General features: G+C 39.0%; 1 protein-coding gene across 2 annotated transcripts in view; it reads left to right on the top strand.

Moving 5' to 3' along the window:
• The window catches only part of PLOD2 (procollagen-lysine,2-oxoglutarate 5-dioxygenase 2), a 49,197-nt gene extending 37,550 nt beyond the window's left edge, over positions 1 to 11,647 (top strand). Inside the window, exons 11-20 of one of the 2 annotated variants that reach the window (XM_056498884.1) lie at positions 1,505 to 1,609; positions 1,850 to 1,975; positions 3,150 to 3,291; positions 4,484 to 4,546; positions 5,873 to 5,986; positions 6,380 to 6,445; positions 6,949 to 7,053; positions 8,891 to 9,037; positions 9,267 to 9,392; positions 10,441 to 11,647. In XM_056498884.1, the coding sequence (XP_056354859.1) occupies positions 1,505 to 1,609; positions 1,850 to 1,975; positions 3,150 to 3,291; positions 4,484 to 4,546; positions 5,873 to 5,986; positions 6,380 to 6,445; positions 6,949 to 7,053; positions 8,891 to 9,037; positions 9,267 to 9,392; positions 10,441 to 10,596 (1,150 nt within the window). In that variant the 3' untranslated portion in view covers positions 10,597 to 11,647. The remainder of the gene's footprint in view (positions 1 to 1,504; positions 1,610 to 1,849; positions 1,976 to 3,149; positions 3,292 to 4,483; positions 4,547 to 5,872; positions 5,987 to 6,379; positions 6,446 to 6,948; positions 7,054 to 8,890; positions 9,038 to 9,266; positions 9,393 to 10,440) is intronic. The other variant, XM_056498885.1, reaches the window with a different exon arrangement.
• Positions 11,648 to 17,106: the final 5,459 nt, after the last annotated feature.

Genomic DNA, 17,106 nt, shown 5'->3' with positions numbered 1-17,106 from the left:
GCCCAGAGACTGACCAGAGTTCTAAACTGGGTTTGTGTTCAAACACAGTGGTTTTAGCAGCAGTGGGAGAACCATTTCTGGCATATGGATATTTTAATTTTTTTTCTGAAATTATTGCTAGATCTTTAGTGATCAAGCTTGAAGAGGAAGGAGTGCTTAATGTCACAGAATAAAAAAGCTTTACCATTTACTGTGATTCTAACAAAGTCATACCTCTTTATTCCTTTGAGAAGAAGAAATTTTGAACAGAAAGACCCAAAAGGTGTTGATAAGTAGGAATTCTGATGGAAGATTTAGTGATAGTTTGGAGGGGTGGAAGAAGAGCAGGCAGGAAGCCATGGCAGCTGTTACCTTGACTTGTAGGTAACCTGTCACATCCACCCTTCATCAGATCTTTTGAAGTGACAGAGATCTTTGCCTTTGCAGAAAAACTCACAATCAATCAAATCAAGTGGAACTTGAACTATTATAGATATTATGAAACAAGATAGTAAGATAATGTTTCAAGCTGTTACAGTGGAATTAAAATAGGGAAAATAGAAAAATTCAGTAATACCACCTGCATGATAGGAAGCTATTGCTGTGGTATTGACTTGAGGAAATTGTTCTACCTTCTCAAAAAGTGTATTTGATTTCCTATAATCCACTGTTCTGATGGCATAGTAAAGCTGAATTCACTATATGAAGTTTTGGCCTATAAAGTCCATCCTACAAAGAAACATACAAACATAGTCTGTGTATCTTTTATATTTAATGTAGAATGTGTTTTCTTTGTCTTTCTATTGAAGGTGTGGGAATTTGTGCAAACAGTTAATTCTTCTGAGATCAAAATCACAATTGATAGAAATAATGTATGGACACAATTCAATTACCTTCTCCAGTATAAATTCAAACATTTGCAATTGGTTTATATTGCTCTTTACCAACTTTGTTCTGGTAGGTCAAAAAGACAAAGAAAAGGTCTTTAAATATATATTTTTTTATAGTTTTTGTCTTACACTCTCCATAATGTTTCAACTACCATTCAGATTAGCAGATTGCATCTGTGGAATCTTTTACCAAAGACAGCATTACAGCCACATGCAGTTACTTGCTAGAGGAGCTTACTAAATAAGGTCATACTTCACTATTAAGTGATTGTACAGATACCCTGCTATACAAGTTAATGGCATGTTCCCCCTGCCCCATTTGCCATTAGGACACTGTAGAAGGTATTAGTGAACTTGGTAAAGGCTAGAGGCCATTTAGTTAACTAAAAGAAAAATACAAGGTGTCTAATCCATGTATTTTAATCATTTAGTTAATCACACTACTGTGATCTAAAGACACTTTTCTTTACAATGCTGTGCTGCAGAGGACTTTTAATGCAATGAATCAGTTCAGTACTTACTTGGGGTTTGGGGGTTTTTAAAAATATTTTTGTTTGTTTTGTTTGTGAGGTTTTTTTCTGGACATGTGGACATTATTATTAACATGAGTTAATAATTCTTTTTTGTCATTTTAGGGACCTTTGTCGCCAGGATAAAACATGTGAATATTACTTAAGCATAGATGCAGATGTGGTGCTGACAAACCCAAAAACTTTAAGAATACTGATAGAACAGAACAGGTATAGTAAATCTCTTATTTTGTAGAATTTCCTCGAAATTGAAAGGATTCCCTGGGGTCTGTCCAGAGAAAATAAGATGCCATTTGTTTTTGCAGAGTTAAATCCTCTTTGTTTACTTGTGGTATTTCACTGCCATAGCTCATAACAGCCTTGGGGGCCAACAATTCACAAAGCATTTTGTTCCTGTCAAACAGCAATTCCTGATTTTCATATTTTCTTATTCAATCTGTCACTTCACAGGAAGATAATTGCTCCGCTCGTAACTCGCCATGGGAAGCTCTGGTCCAATTTCTGGGGGGCTCTGAGCCCTGATGGTTATTATGCTCGATCAGAAGATTATGTGGACATTGTCCAAGGGAACAGAGTGTAAGTAACTGTGAACTGATTGTTAAAGTCAGGGTACCAATATGGTTGTTAGCAACATATTGCATGCAAATACAAGAATATGGTATTATTCCTGGAGAGGTGAGGTTGGGTATATTGTTTTGTGTTTTCTGTTTCATAGAAATACATTTTATTTCCACCCACATCTTGGAAAAAAAAGCCAAGTGTTTAAAATGTTTAAAACTGGACACAGTCATTACTGGTGGCTGTCTGATGGTGTCTGGTTGCTCTAGCAGTGCACAGTACAGAAAAAGGCAGGGTAAACAAACAGCAAACCCAAAACTCTACATCCCTGGAACCTTAGCCAAAAGGGATGGTTGTTGTATTCATCAAATGACTTGTCATCTCTTTGGGGCAAATGGAACAGCTGCAATTTCTTTGTTTCATCCTGTGTGTGATGTCAGGTGTATCTTAAGGAGCTCTTCAGCAATATTTTTGTCAAGGATAAACTTTTGGGTTTGTCCTTCCCCTAAATTAATGTGATGTAAGTTGCTCTAAGCTTGACTCTTCCATATGGTGATGCCTTTTTTTGCCCTGGGAGAACAAAAAGGTCTGAATCAGGCTGCTTGATGAATAGGACTGGCTTGCTTTCAGTCCTGCTGTACTAAAAGATGTGCTTGTGATGCTGTGAGGGGGGAACTCTGCAGAGAGAGTGTTTTGAAAGCAGTGCTTTTGTGTTGATATTGGCCCAGCTCACATAAATACATGGCCTGCTGTGATTTGTGGGTATTTGTGTGAGGAGGTCAGCTCAGCTGTGTGAAGTCTCAGTGAAGTCTTTAAACTCATTTAAAAATCTGTTTTGGAGTTACTTCTCCATCTGGTAATGTAGAATAATATTATAAGAGACTTTAACTGGTTGCCTTAGCTATGGAAACATGAGGTACATGTGTAGTTAAAACTCTATAGAAAATGTGACCTTGCTATATTTTTATAACAGTATTTCATAAAAATTACATTACTGCCCACGCCTACATTTGAGATGTCCAGATGTAGTTTTCCAAGTGTCTTGGGAGCCTTTCAGCTTCTTCTCCTTGCAACTTGCTTAGTCTTGCCAGCAAATACAGAGATGCTGATTTAATAGAATAGGCAACAAGCTAGTTTTCATAGCTTTAAACTATTTTTGTGTTGGTTTTTTTTCTTTTCTTGTTTTCAACAGAGGAGTGTGGAATATCCCTTATATGGCTAATATATACTTAATAAAGGGGCAAACTCTGAGATCTGAGATGAAAGAAAAGAACTACTTCCTGCGTGATAAGTTGGATCCTGATATGGCACTCTGCAGGAATGCCAGGGAGATGGTAAGGTGCACCTGGAACAGCCTGCTTTCAACACACACCTTTCTGTGTCCTGCTCTCCTCATGGACTGCTTTACTTGATTGATCCTGGGTATTATGTTTTACTTCTAATTCAAAGTACTGGCCAATTTTTGTGTGATAAAAGCCTTAAGGTGTATTTCTTTAAATTGTTGAGAACACAGTTTTTTTCAAGGCCAGTGCACTGATGCACTGACTGCATGGTGATTTCTAGTTAAATTCCCTGAAAATATCTGTATGGTTAAAATACCTTTCTCATTGGCACAGCCTCAAGAGATGAAAGGGGGCTCAACTGCTCTGCTGTGTATGAAAAAATTCAAAACTTACCAATGCATTTGGATCACCTCTATCATGCACATTTTTATACAGTGTGAAATTTCCAGTAAACTAAGTTGGAATTATTTTGCAATTTTTTATTAAGTAGGTATATATTGAAACTAATGGTGGGCAGTGTTATATAAAAAGCCTAGGTGGTTTAAGAAATGGTAGGAATCTTAGGGAGCAGGAATTACTCATTAATTTTTCTAGATAGATGAAAACTGTATCAGATAAATGGTACTTGCATTAATCTGGAAGTAATGAGAGAACTTACTTGTATCTGTAAAGTTATGAATGTGTAAATCCATATTTCTACTGATATTTACACTAGTTTCAGCACAGAGACAAATAAGACCTAAACCAGACCTATTTCCAGACACTATAGCATTGAAAAATATTTTTGCTGAATTGAACAAGAAAAGTTGGCAAGTATTAATTTTTTTATTCCCTCATAACAAGGCATGATCTCCTCTGTACTGATTCTTCAGAACATCCCCGTCCAGTCCTGTTGTACTCAAACCTCCTCAGCATCAGTTCCTGCCAAACCTCTGCTTTCCATGTGCTCATTAAACTAATCTGACTGGCTCAGGAAATTGCTCCCTCTTTCCCTCTCTGTCAGTCTGGGCTGTAGGAGGGTTTGGTACGTGCTTGTTTTGCAGCAGATAAGAAGGGGCTGGTGGAAACAGCTTTGACATGTGTATGAAGAGCTTTGCTTGGAGATGCATGTTGTCTGTAAAGCCATATCAGCTTTTGATCAAAGGCTGCTCTTTCCCTGATGTGACTGTGGAAACCTAAAAGTAGTTGGAAAAAGAGAGAGATTGTGTCAGAAAACTGATGTGATGATTCTCCTTCATTTTAGACTTTACAAAGGGAAAAAGACTCCCCTTCTTCGGAAACATTCCATATGCTCAGAGCCCCAAAGGTGTTGCTTTATTTTTTTTTATTAATTAGTTATTCTTACATGCAGTATCATTCTACCACAGGAAGATACTTCTCCTCTGTCCACTTCCTCTGTTGAAATGCTGCTCTGACTTTCTCTTCAGTCTTCTAAGGGGCAGGTTTTTGCCAGGGACAGGGTTTTCATGCCCAGCTGAAAGCATCTCAGAGAGGCTCTTTGTTTGCTCAGGGGGTTTCTCAGTGCATCTGAGGTCAAGGGGTGCTGGCACTGCTTCTGTAGCTGAAATGGATGGAGCAGTGCTAGGCAGGAGCAAAGCTCAGATCACTGCTAGGTCTGCCCCTCAGTCACCACATTGTCACTTTAAGCTGTTTTTCTTGACCCAGGCCCTCCTTATTCTCCCTGCTGCAGCTATTTTATGATTTGGTAAGTGCCCAGAACTGGGCATGTTTAACATAATCATTATCTTTCTAACAGTTTAACTCTTTTTCAGACAAAAACAAAGACAGAAGTACCAAAGTACTCAAATGGTAATGTCTTCATCTGCTGCAAATCCAAAAGTCACAAACATTTCAGAAATAAAGTTTTAGTCTGAAAAACTTTAAACTAAAAAAAAATAAATCCCATAGAACCTAAATTTCTTTTTAAAAATACTATTTTCTGCTACTACTTCTAATCAAGAGAGTTCTGTTAATACCTTCTGTTAATAGCCTGATAATAAAGCTGTATCTTACCACACTTGAAATCTTGCATATAATTACATGAACAGACTTGAGAGTGCTCAGCTGTTTTGGACACTGATCTGAATATTCTTATTGCAATATTTGCCAATATCTTTTTATTTCAGGCCAATTCACCAGATGGATCATGTAATGAATACTCTGAAATAAGTTTCTTGTTCTGACTTTCATGAACCCTTTGATTGTTGGCTTATTCTTTCAGTTTTTAATTTGAAACGAAGCCCTAGATGTTGGTTTTCTTGTGTGTGACATTTTCAGTTGCAGATCAGTTGCTTTCAGTGTGTCTGCTTAAGTTTTCTGGAAAGTAAATCAACCAATCACTCCTCTGCTTTTTCCTTTCTACAACTCTGCATATGTTCTCAACAATATTTGTTTTGGTTTAAAGTGTTTAGAAAATAAATACAGGCATATGCTTGTAAACAACAATTTATGAAGAGTAGCTGGTGATTAGAGTAACCATTTGAAAATTGAAATGCTAAATTAACAGCACCTTATCAATATATGTGTACAAATGTGTGATTACATTTTCTGAAAGCACAATAATGAACAGACCTATTTAAAACTTTGCTAAGATGGACAGTTTTGCTAATGATGCTTTCTCTAATTGCTATAGGGTGTTTTCATGTACATTACCAACAGACATGAATTTGGAAGACTTCTTTCTACAGCCAATTACAATACCTCCCACTACAACAATGACCTCTGGCAGATATTTGAGAATCCTGTGGTATGCATCTAATTACTGTTAAAATGTTATTTCAGTTTTAAAAAGTATAAATTTATATATTATGAAGAACTTGAAATTTAAAGGCTTTATGTGGAGAACTTTTGTTTACTGTGTGCTAAACATTGATTATGTTCTCACCCATCTAAGCAAGTGACAGTATATCATATCAGTAAGCCAGCTGGTGACCAGAGCTTGAAATTGGAGATATGTCCCTGAGGTAACAGGTTTCATGATTTTTGACATGATGGGAACCAGTTTTTGTATGAGAATAAGAATTTTTTTAAAATTGTTTTGGTGCTTTTAGTAGAGCAAATGAAGAGTACAAATAATTTTTTATCATTTGTGAACATTGTTTTTCTGTTGTAATGTTTTTAAATCATGTTTTTAAATTAGGACTGGAAGGAAACTTACATAAATCCAAACTACTCAAAGATCTTCACTGATAATATAGTAGAGCAGGTGAGTATAAGCAGTTTTTTTAAGAATTTGTGGCACTGATAGATAACAAATTGGCATGCAGTAAATATTTCTGTGCAAATGCTGTTTTGTTCTGTGACTAAACAGTTTTTTGATGTCTTGGAACAGAACTGAATTTTTGCCATTTGATCTAGGCTGCTTGCTTTTATGCAGCTGATCTGGACAGAGCACTTGTGGTGGATGATCAGTTGTGGCAATTAGGGACAGTGATTTAATGAACATTGCCTCTCTAAAGAGCAGGGGTAAATTGTTTGTGTGTAAGGCAGAGTTAAGTTTTAAGTTTTTCCATATTAACTGTAATGTGGAAGACCAGGGCTGTTACTTAGAGCCATAAGGCACAGAAGGTGTGGGTGCCCTGACACGTTCCTAGTGCTGCCTCAGGGCTTAGAATGGAGCTCAGAGTTTTTGCTATTGTGAGAATGTGCTTGAGAATCAAGTTTTTAATTGTTTGGGGATTTTTTTTTTTTTTTTTTTTTTTTTTGTAGCCATGTCCAGATGTGTTTTGGTTTCCCATATTTTCTGACACTGCCTGTGATGAATTAGTAGAAGAAATGGAACATTTTGGGCAATGGTCTGGTGGAAAACACCAAGTAAGTGTCAGCCTACACAAACATAATCTTAATGAGTGATCTTAACTACTTTTACAATAGAAAGTCACAGTGTACTGCAACAAACATCCCAGCAATTGCCAAGGGGCTGGAACATCTGCTTTGTGGTATGGAGTGCTTAGTTTAGTCTACCATGGAGCTGCTTCTTCAGATTTAGAGCCATTCTTCACTTAATGTTGTGGTGTGCTGACCCTGGCTGGATGCCAGGCACCCACAAAGTCACTGTCACTGCCCTCATCTGGACAGGAGAGAGAAAGTAAAAAACAGAGTTTGGCTTGAGAGATAAGGACAGGGAAAGATCATTCAATAGCCATCAAAGGCAAAGCAGACCCAGTTTGTTAAATTTATTCCCCATTTTCTCCACCTCCTCCTCCCCAGCAGTGCACAGGGGTGGGAAAATGGGAGATTGGGGTCATCACATTCTCTGCCACTCCCTCCTCAGGGGAGGGCTCCTCACATTCCTCCCCTGCTCCACTGTGGGTCCCCTGTGGGGTCACAAGTCCTGCCAGATAAACTGCTGCAGTGTGGGCTTGTCTCTGCTGCCAGGACCCTGCTCCAGCACAGGCTGCCATGGGGCCACAGCCTCCTCTGGGCATCCCCCTGTGTGCCATGGGGTCCCTGGGGCTGCAGGAGGGTCTCTGCTCCCCCAGGGGCTGCAGGGCTCAGTTCCCTCTCCAAGGGCTGTGCCAGGGGCTGCAGGGCTCAGTTCCCTCTCCAGGGGCTGCAGGGCTCAGTTCCCTCTCCAAGGGCTGTGCCAGGGGCTGCAGGGCTCAGTTCCCTCTCCATGGGCTGCCCCAGGGGATGCAGGGCAGTCTCAGCTCCAGAGCCTGGAGCAGCCCCTGCCCCTCTTCCCTTGCCCCTGCTGTCTGCAGGCTTTTCTCTCACATATCCCCAGTCTCCTTTCCAGCTGCAGTTTCTGTTGCACTGGTTTTTCCTCTCTCACAAAGGCACTGCCACCACAGGAGTGCTGTGTCTGCCACTGCTGCCTCAGCCTTGGCCAGTGGCAGGTGTGTCTTGCTGGCCCCACAGGGGAAGTTTCCAGCAGCTCCTCACAAAGGACACCCCTGCAGCCCCTCTGCTACCCAAGCTGTGCCACATGAACCCAGTGCAGACTGAATTAGCAAACTGGACATTAACAGGGGTGCAGCTCTGTGGCAGGCACCTGACAGTTACCCAGGGCTGATTTTGGATAGATGCTGATAGCTGTTCAGACAGGTTTTGCTCATTTACCTCTTAAGTACTAATTTGTCAGACTTGTCCCCCTAAGGAGTTGCCTGAAAATCTTATGAGCTATTGTGTCAACGTTCTCATAGAATTCAAGGTATTTATTAACTACCACTAAAATCAGAGGAATATTTCTCTTATTCACAAATGTGGTACCATGAGAAATTATTGTCATAATTGTAGTACAGGTAGGAGCCTTTGGAAAGAATTTTAACATGCTTTTATCTTCAAATTATTTCAACATTTATTACCCTGCCAAGTTGAGGCCTGCAGTCTCTTGATCTGATAGAATTTCTGTTGCACCTGCAGCTCAGTAAATAAATCTTATTATCCCAAGAAGCCCTTTTATTTACAGGCAACACATCCAAATATTGATTATCCTTTAAAAACTTCCAATTTTTACTCACTGATATCTCAGAACACTTTTTTCCCTTGACAGTTAGCTGTGGAATTGCTGTAGAGCAAGCTCATGGCACCCACTGAAGCATTGCTTTGTTGCAGTTCTGTGATTCTGCAGATTCTGAATAAATGTTTGTTGAAATGTCAGAAGCACTCCACGCTGCTGTTTCCAAGCTGTTTGTGGTGTTTTCACTAGGACAGCCGCATTTCTGGGGGTTATGAAAATGTCCCAACCGATGACATTCACATGAAGCAGATAGGGCTGGATAATGAATGGCTGCATTTCATCCGCGAGTTCATTGCCCCAGTAACACTCAAAGTCTTTGCTGGCTATTATACCAAGGTATGGGCTGAAAGCTAACAGGTAATTACTCCATGGTATGACTAAATTTAAGTATTTTAATGAATATATGTCTTTGGTTTGGTTGGGGAGTTTATGCTTGTCATAATAGTGGTTAAAGATGAATGTTGTTGATTTTTTTACTTTAACTAAGCTTTTAACAAAATCCCAAGAATCCTGTGTGTGGCTTGGCAGTTCCCAGCTGGAATTCTGAGTGCATGTTTTGTTGCAGGGCTATGCTCTACTGAACTTTGTTGTGAAATACAGCCCTGACAGACAGCGGTCGCTCAGACCTCACCACGACTCCTCTACCTTCACCATCAACATCGCCCTCAACAAAGTGGGAGAGGACTTTCAGGTAAGTCATGGACTTAAGAAATGGTGTCCTTTGAGTATCTAATGTTATTTCTAAACTAGAGCCCAACCACATATATGTAGACACCCAGCTGAGGAGGAAAAGATGCACATCCCTAATTGAGATACATTATGCCTTGTGGTTTTTTGGCAAGTACTACATTTTCTCAATTCCAGAATCCAGATGCAGTCAGGCTGAATTGATCAAACAGATTTCAGATGGTGGGAGAGAAAGGGTTTGAAAAAAAACTTGGGAGATGTTACTCATTTAATTTTTAACATTTCTGAAATGCTTCATTTCTGTACAGTGAAAACCAGCTTTTCAAAAGAGTTTAAATAGTGTCTAAAAGTTGACTCAAGGGCCTTTTTTTCAGATTTTTTTAAAGATTCTTTTTTAGATCAGCCGCAGAATGAAAATTTTACTCTTGTATCTGTTAAGGTTTTTTCTGAGCTAATTTTTTCTAGTCTGATATTGATTCCAATAAAGCAGTCCCCAGAGTGTGGAGCTAGGCAGGACAGTGACAATAATATCCAACTTTACTTACAGAGAAATTTAACCTGTTGTGTTCATAAGCCTGTATCATTCACAGTCCCTAACACAAATAAATGTGCTTGCCACACTTACTGTTTTAGAAAGCACACCTTCAGTTGGCAATCAGCAGCCAGATTAATTCATTTAAGATTTGTTTAAATGCTGTCCTGGATAGGGGTGCAGTTCTGAAACAAGGCCTGTGAACACAATTTGCTTCTCTTTGGTAGAATCTATAGTGAAGTTATTGAAGAATAATTGAAGTTATTGTCAGATTTGTTGCTTGAATGAGTTGTTATCCAGAGAATGCTAAAGCAAGACCAGGGGAAATGAAAATGCTTGTCTGTTAATTAATGCTCTAAAGAGGATGTCATATAAACAACCTTGCTAAGGGATGATAAAAGAAAAAAACCCAGTGTATTAATAATAGCAAATTATTTGAAGTAATGGATATATAAAAAGGAATTTCTTAAAACACAAGATAAATGTCTGGGGTTTTACTGTGTTTGTGTTTTTACCACAGGGAGGTGGATGTAAATTTCTTAGGTACAACTGCTCCATTGAGTCTCCCAGGAAAGGATGGAGCTTCATGCACCCAGGAAGACTTACACATTTACACGAAGGACTTCCTATCCTGAATGGTACAAGATACATTGCAGTATCATTTATTGATCCTTAATTTTATTTTTTTGTCCTGTTCAACAGCAGTGTTCTTTACATAAACATTTATTTATAGATTTCTTCTGGAAGATGGTGATAAAAGAAACTTTAAGTTACTGTTACTACACAGCAGAGGTACTTTGGGCTAAAAGGAGGAAAACAGAAAATGTTCTAATATGGTTGAAGATTTCTTGATATCTGCTCTGAGCCTTGAGTCCCAAAGTAAACATGTCCTCCTTGTTTTTCCATTCTGCTGTCCTAAAGAGTGGGTAAGGAGAGAAAATGGAAAAGCACAGTGAACCCATTTCTTCCTTGAAAAAAACCCAAACCCCAAGCAGCGCTAAATACAAAATCATCGGAAAATATTATCGTGGTTTTCATTCAGTAAAGTGGCACAGCTAAAGTCTGCTGGTCTGTATGCTTGGTACCAACCAATGCAAGAAAAATCACAGCATAAAAACAAAATCAAATGAATCTTGTTTACAGTTGTTTCTGGTAAGCAATAATTCCATATGCTGGTTTATACTGAAGGGAGAAGGTACCCTGGTCTCTTAATTCATAGTCAGTATTGAAATGTACACCCTTAGAAGGAAAAAAAATAAATAAATTGCAGAGATGGTACAAGGATTAAATCCTTTATCTAAGGAGAAAATGTTTTATCATTTGTTCTGAGAACTTATCCTGTTGAAAGCTTTTCTTCAGCAAGTGACCTTTGTTTAAAGTGTTATTTTTCTAAATGTGTAGTTGCACCCAATGGATACTGGAAAATTGATGCTTATTTTCAGAACGCTGGTAAATTTTAATAGGATGTTTTATAGGGACAGTTTTCTACTCTTAAAATTACTTGAATTTTGTATCAGGAAAATGAAATGGTGGCAGTCTCTTTTAAAGCTAAGGGTCTTAACTTGACATTTATTTTAAAGAAATTGGTTTAAAATATTCCTACTGTATCTACTGTTTGTAATTTAAAGAAACTTGAAGCTAACTGTCTCAAAGTCTACCGTGCCAAAATGCACGACATGTTGGAAAACCTTGTGAAAAATAAAGGGTAATTTTAAATTAATAGAGCAGCTGTTATTTGTATCAAGTAGTTTCTTTGCATTTGTGACTGTTCTTAAAGGAACTGATTTACTGATAAATATTTTCTAATGATCTGTGGGTAGGAGATGGGCATGTCAGACTTTGGGTTGTTTGCTATTGAAATTATTTCAGTGAGTGCCTGTGTACCAAGCCTTGAATTGCTTTTTCAGAATGGCCCAGCAGGATGATGGTTCCTGGGTTTGTTTTTATATGGAGGCTATTTGATGATCTAAACAATACTTCACTTTTTAACTTTGTATCCTTGAAGAAGCTTTATATCACATTTTGTAAACAGAAACTTTATTTGCAGCTGACAGGATTAGGAGAGAGTTTCAAAGATTTTTCTTTTACTGGAACTAACCACATCTGCTCATTTCCCTGTTCTGCAGTTTTGAGGAATGAGTTGTAGTCCTATTTAAATTTATGCTGAAGCAAATACATCAAAGTGAGTTAACTTCAATATTGTATTAAAATGGGCTGGCTTGAAAAGCAATGGCTTTTGACAAGAATTTTTTTGCTTTCTTTTAATTTCTCTTTACACTGTCAACTTTTCTTCTTTTCAGGCTGATATTTGGGGGTTGCTATCCCTCACCTTTGTTTCCTGGTGTGGAACAGCTGTCTCAGTGTCTCTCTCTTCTCTACTGCCTGTGCTTAGACAAACCTTACAGATAAGAAAATCTTCAGGCCTTCCAAATTAAAACAGCCTTTGTTTATCATTTTTTTTTCTGAGCATTTTTCTGTGGTCTCTTAGGCTAACATAGAACAGAATAATATTTTTCACCATTGGATCAGTCAACAGACAGTTTATTGTTTTGAGGAGATTTCTTGGAACAAAAATCACAAGAATACAATCCTGTAACACAGGGGAGTTTCTGCAGAATTTTTTCTTCCCCATAACTTGTTTTTCAGTTATGTATTCTGTAATGCTCAGCAAAGTTTCTTTTTTTTTTTTTTTAGTGTATCTTTTGCCTCAAGAAAACCCTGAGGGCTTTATTTACTGGTAAATTTTTGTGTTTGCAATTCAGCTCCCTCTGTCACTTAGTGACACAAAACTGCATTTACTGTGCTGCACATTTGTTGGAAGGGAAAATGTTTTTGCCATGCTTGGGTTGCTGATGTTCTCCCTTATTTCTTCTCTCAAAAAAGTATTTGCAAAGGGTGGCAGATGCCTTTCAGGTGGACAGAAACAGGTATGGAAGTGTTCTCATTAACTTCTTGGGAACTCACACATGGCAGGAAAAGAGATTTTTTTCTGAGCAGTTCACCTGGATTAGTTCTGAAAGCTTTGCTGTGCTGTTGGAATGTGGGGATGTGAGCTCACACAGACTGAACAGAAGTGCCACTATTAGAAGATTCTTTCTATATTTCATTTCTTTTAGAAGCACTTAGACTCTCATGCCTCTTTAGCAAAGTTTGTTTTGGGGCATAGAAGACACAGCAGCAACCTAAATTCCAGCAGTGTATGAGAAGCCTTGGGAGTACAGGGACATAAGGGTGCTCTGCAACAGATGAGGCATTTGTAAAGTATTTTGTTTGCTCTGCCTTCCTCTAGCTTTACTTTTCACTGTTAAGTGCTTGGGGAGACTGTGGTGTGGTTAAGTGAGCAGAATATTGGCAATAGCTTATATACTGCATATAGCTTGGCTTTATTTCATATTTGTGAACTATTCCAGCTCTACTCCTAAGAAATGTTCAGTGCTTTTGGTTGTATTTTACACATTTAATCTTCTTTAACATCACTGTTCAACAAGTAATTCCAATATCTATTTGTCAGTTCATTTTTTTGTTCCCAAAGAATTACTGTTTCGTGCTTACTGTGAGTGGGTAGGAATCAGTCTATGACAAGCCCCAAAAGAATATAGATTTTTTTTCAGTAAGGCAATAATAATGAAATTTATTTGATTGTGCCTGTTTCTTTATAATGACTTTTCCCCCACATCTTCTGTATTCATGGACTAAATGCAATTCAACCCTGGGCTTCCACAGCAGCTTATCTTTTGTAGCAGATAGAGATATTAAAGAGACAGAAAAACCATAGAGGACCCTTGAACTTCTTTCCTCCCATGTAACCAGTTTTACTTTTGTTTTTCTGCTTGAAAGAACTGGTTTGGGTTTTTCTCTTCAGCTACTGCACTGAGCTTTTTGAAGAACTTCTGTTTTATTTGATTTATTTCTGATATGGTCTTCAGTGGATTCAGTTTTGGTATGAGTAAGTATTTTTTTTTAATCTTTGCCTCCCTGAATTCTCACTTTCTTGCATGGCAGAGTAAGCTGCTCTGCTATTTTTGTGAGTGGAAGGGAAGACAATACCTGTCTCAGCAGCCCTGAGACTGAGGTGATAAATAAGTTACTTGAGTATTACTTTTTTTTAATTATAGGATTTTTTGATTCCACAGCAGACTATGAATTGGAGGGCAGAGCTTTATTGGGAGTTCTTAGAGATGAGGTTTGCATTAGCAGTGTTAACTGTGGAGTTGTAAGAATAAATAATTAATTTATGACTGCCAGGATTTCGTTGTACCTAGATGGTGGAAGTGCCACTTAAATGCCTTTACAACATGGTGTCCCAATGTATTTTCTATATCTTAATGCAGGAAGTTACTTGGAATCTAATAAAGCAGATAGTCTTGCTCAACAGTGCTGAAGAACCTTGGTCCAAATTTTAAATGCAAATGGAAAGAGAAGCTTTTCTTCCATGAAATATTTGGCACTTTGTCACCTTTTTTTTTTTTTTTTTTTTTTTTTTTTTCCCTCCCCTCTTCTTCTGTGTATAATTAACTTCCAATTTGACATATGGGTCAAATCTGTATGAGTGCATCTCACTTACAGGGTGGTAATTGTCTTTTATTGTATTTCAGGGCTGGGGGAGGGAAGAATGAGGAAGGGATGGATGAAAGTTCAGAATTCACCCCACACAATTGCTTCCTTCTGCAGCTGTTTGCACAGAGCTGTGTGCTAGAGCACCTCAATCCTAAACCAACAGGAGGAGGTCTGAGAAGCAGTTGATATCCTGGCATGGTGCTAAGGCTGTTAAATGCAGGATCATCTCTTTCTGTTTTGGCTGTGTTAAAGCAATGCCCCTCAGGATTATTTTGCACAAGGATCAAATGTTAAGATCAGCTCTGTGATAAAATCATATTACTCTTAAGCTGTTCAATAGAGCATGGCAGCAGTTTAAAAGCAGGATTTCAGTCAGATGATTGCAGCTGTGTTGGCACCAGTGCAGCTGCAGGAGCAGCAAGGCTGAGCCTGGCCAGCGAGGAGGGTCTTGGCCTGGGTGATGCTGGGCTGCTTAGGCAGTGGAGAGGACTCTGCTCTCTTGAAAAATCCTGCCTGTGTTTTGGGTCCTGAATACTGATCCCTTTACACTTGCCTGCTCCACTTCTGCTTTATGGCTGTTGAATGTCTGAGTGCCTGAGGTTGGCAAGGGAGGTGTATAGTCATATAGTAGCAGACTCATCAGGAACTGGTCTGCTGGCCTCAAACCAGAGTTCTCCTATTTCCCAGAATTTTGCTCAGTTGTGAAAGGAGTTGCTCAACTACCAGTGACTCTGCACCATTTTGTTTCTGCAGTCTGTTGAGAGAGGGGAGCAGAATAAATTTATTATAAGCTACTTCCTTGCTGCAATATCTGTAGTGCAGACAGGGCATGAAAGCATTGGATTTTTAGAGCTGGAATGACAGTGTGAGCAGTAATGTAAGCCCATGAGATGGTTTACCATATTTAATACTTTAAAACATCAGGACCTACCCTTCAGAGTGGGCTTTGCTAACACTTCAGGCTTTAACCTTTCTCAGACATGGGTTGCTGGTCTCTCACAATGTACAATCACCACTGTCCCTGTGTGCAGGGGAGGTTTGCACCTTGCTCTTTTCCACTTCTCCATGTCTTTAGCAGCAGGACTAGCAGAATAACTGCTCAGGACTTTGTTCCTTAAAGCAAACTGCTGACTGATAACAATCACTCTTCTGTGAAGGGAAGGTGTTTGACTTGTGGTGTTAATATTTGAATAGGTCTTTCTCCACTTCTTGTGGTAGCAGTTGGGATGGGGAGGTGGAATTGGTGAGGTACCAGAGAGAGCAAGCTCATCCTGCTCTGGTCCCACAGTAAGCACTCTGGTTAGAGAAATCTAGGGTTTGCTGCTAGAGTCTGATCCAACTTAGTTGCCTCCAGGATGTGTATAAAGAGCTTAGAGAAAATGGAGTGTGCTTTATAAGGATTAACTCCTCTGATGTTTTAGCTCCTAAATTCTATCAAGTCTCTGGGCTTATGAAAGATGAAGATCTGGGGAGGTTAACTTGCTTTTTCCTCAGAGACTTCTAACACAGACATGGTGATTAAGGTATTTCTGTAAGAAGTGCCTGCTAAAGGAAGGTGCTCCAGCATGTGAGAAATTTGGGCAGAAAGTATTAAGTATAAGCTACTAGCAGCTGGTTTTATCTTTGGCAGTGCTGGGAGAATGTACAAGGTGGGTGGGTACAGAGTGCAACAATGAAATTCTGGCACAGCCAAATTTAGAGACTCAGCATCTCTGAATCACTTTTGTACACTGATTCACCCAGGGAGCTGTTTCAAGCATTTGGGAATTGTTTAAAACACAGACCATGTAAAGTAGCATAGGTACTGATAAATAAAGTGATTTGCCTTAGAATTTCTAGATCCAGCTGTCACAGACTTGTCTTTGCTGTGCCATCAGGAATTGTAAACTGGAGATTTTGATAGAGTTACTTGGAAATAGAGGAAATTCTCAGTTCTCTCCATCCAAACCATGCCCCCTTCACATCTCAGCTGTTTGCCAGATGTCAGCTTTCCAGGGACAAAAAATAAGCATGGGTGGCCAGTGGCTTTTGCATGAATGGAGGCAGGAGCAAGGGAGACAGAGACAAGGGATCTTTATTCTCAAGTGTTCTTGAAGTGTAAATTTTTAAACTGCTTCTTCAGAGCACTGATGTAAAAGAGCACAGATGATTTCCTGATTTCCTTCTAGAAGTGAGTGCAGCCAGTGGGGTGAGGTGGACATAGAGGCTCCAGGCAGGAGCAGTTTCTCAGACCCCACAGGCAATCCCTCCCTGCTGAGCTTGTGGCTGCTGGAGCAGGTGAGCAGTGCCCTGTTTCACTGCTGTGGTCTGTCTTTGCTGAGGGCTTTTTACTCTTCCTCTCATTATCCATCAGTGCATGTGTACAAACACAAACCCATGCTTCATTTTTTCTATAGCCTGGCTGTAGCTTGGTCTTGTTCTGCAAACAGGGTTTTTTCATTGTGCAGCTCATACTGAAAAAAAATTATCCCTAACAGAGAAAAATACACAAGCATAGCTTCATTCTTCTCTAAATATTGCTGACAAAAGGACATATAAATATGATCTTCACATGAATCCATGTTAATTGTTCAAATAGCAAAAGCAGAAAAATGAGTTGTTCTTTAGCTTGAACATAGTAGTATGGGAA

Source organism: Oenanthe melanoleuca, chromosome 9, assembly GCF_029582105.1.
Source record: "Oenanthe melanoleuca isolate GR-GAL-2019-014 chromosome 9, OMel1.0, whole genome shotgun sequence".
Lineage (NCBI taxonomy): Eukaryota > Metazoa > Chordata > Aves > Passeriformes > Muscicapidae > Oenanthe > Oenanthe melanoleuca.
Note: the sequence above shows the minus strand (reverse complement) of the source record. Positions and strands in the feature narration are given on the sequence as shown.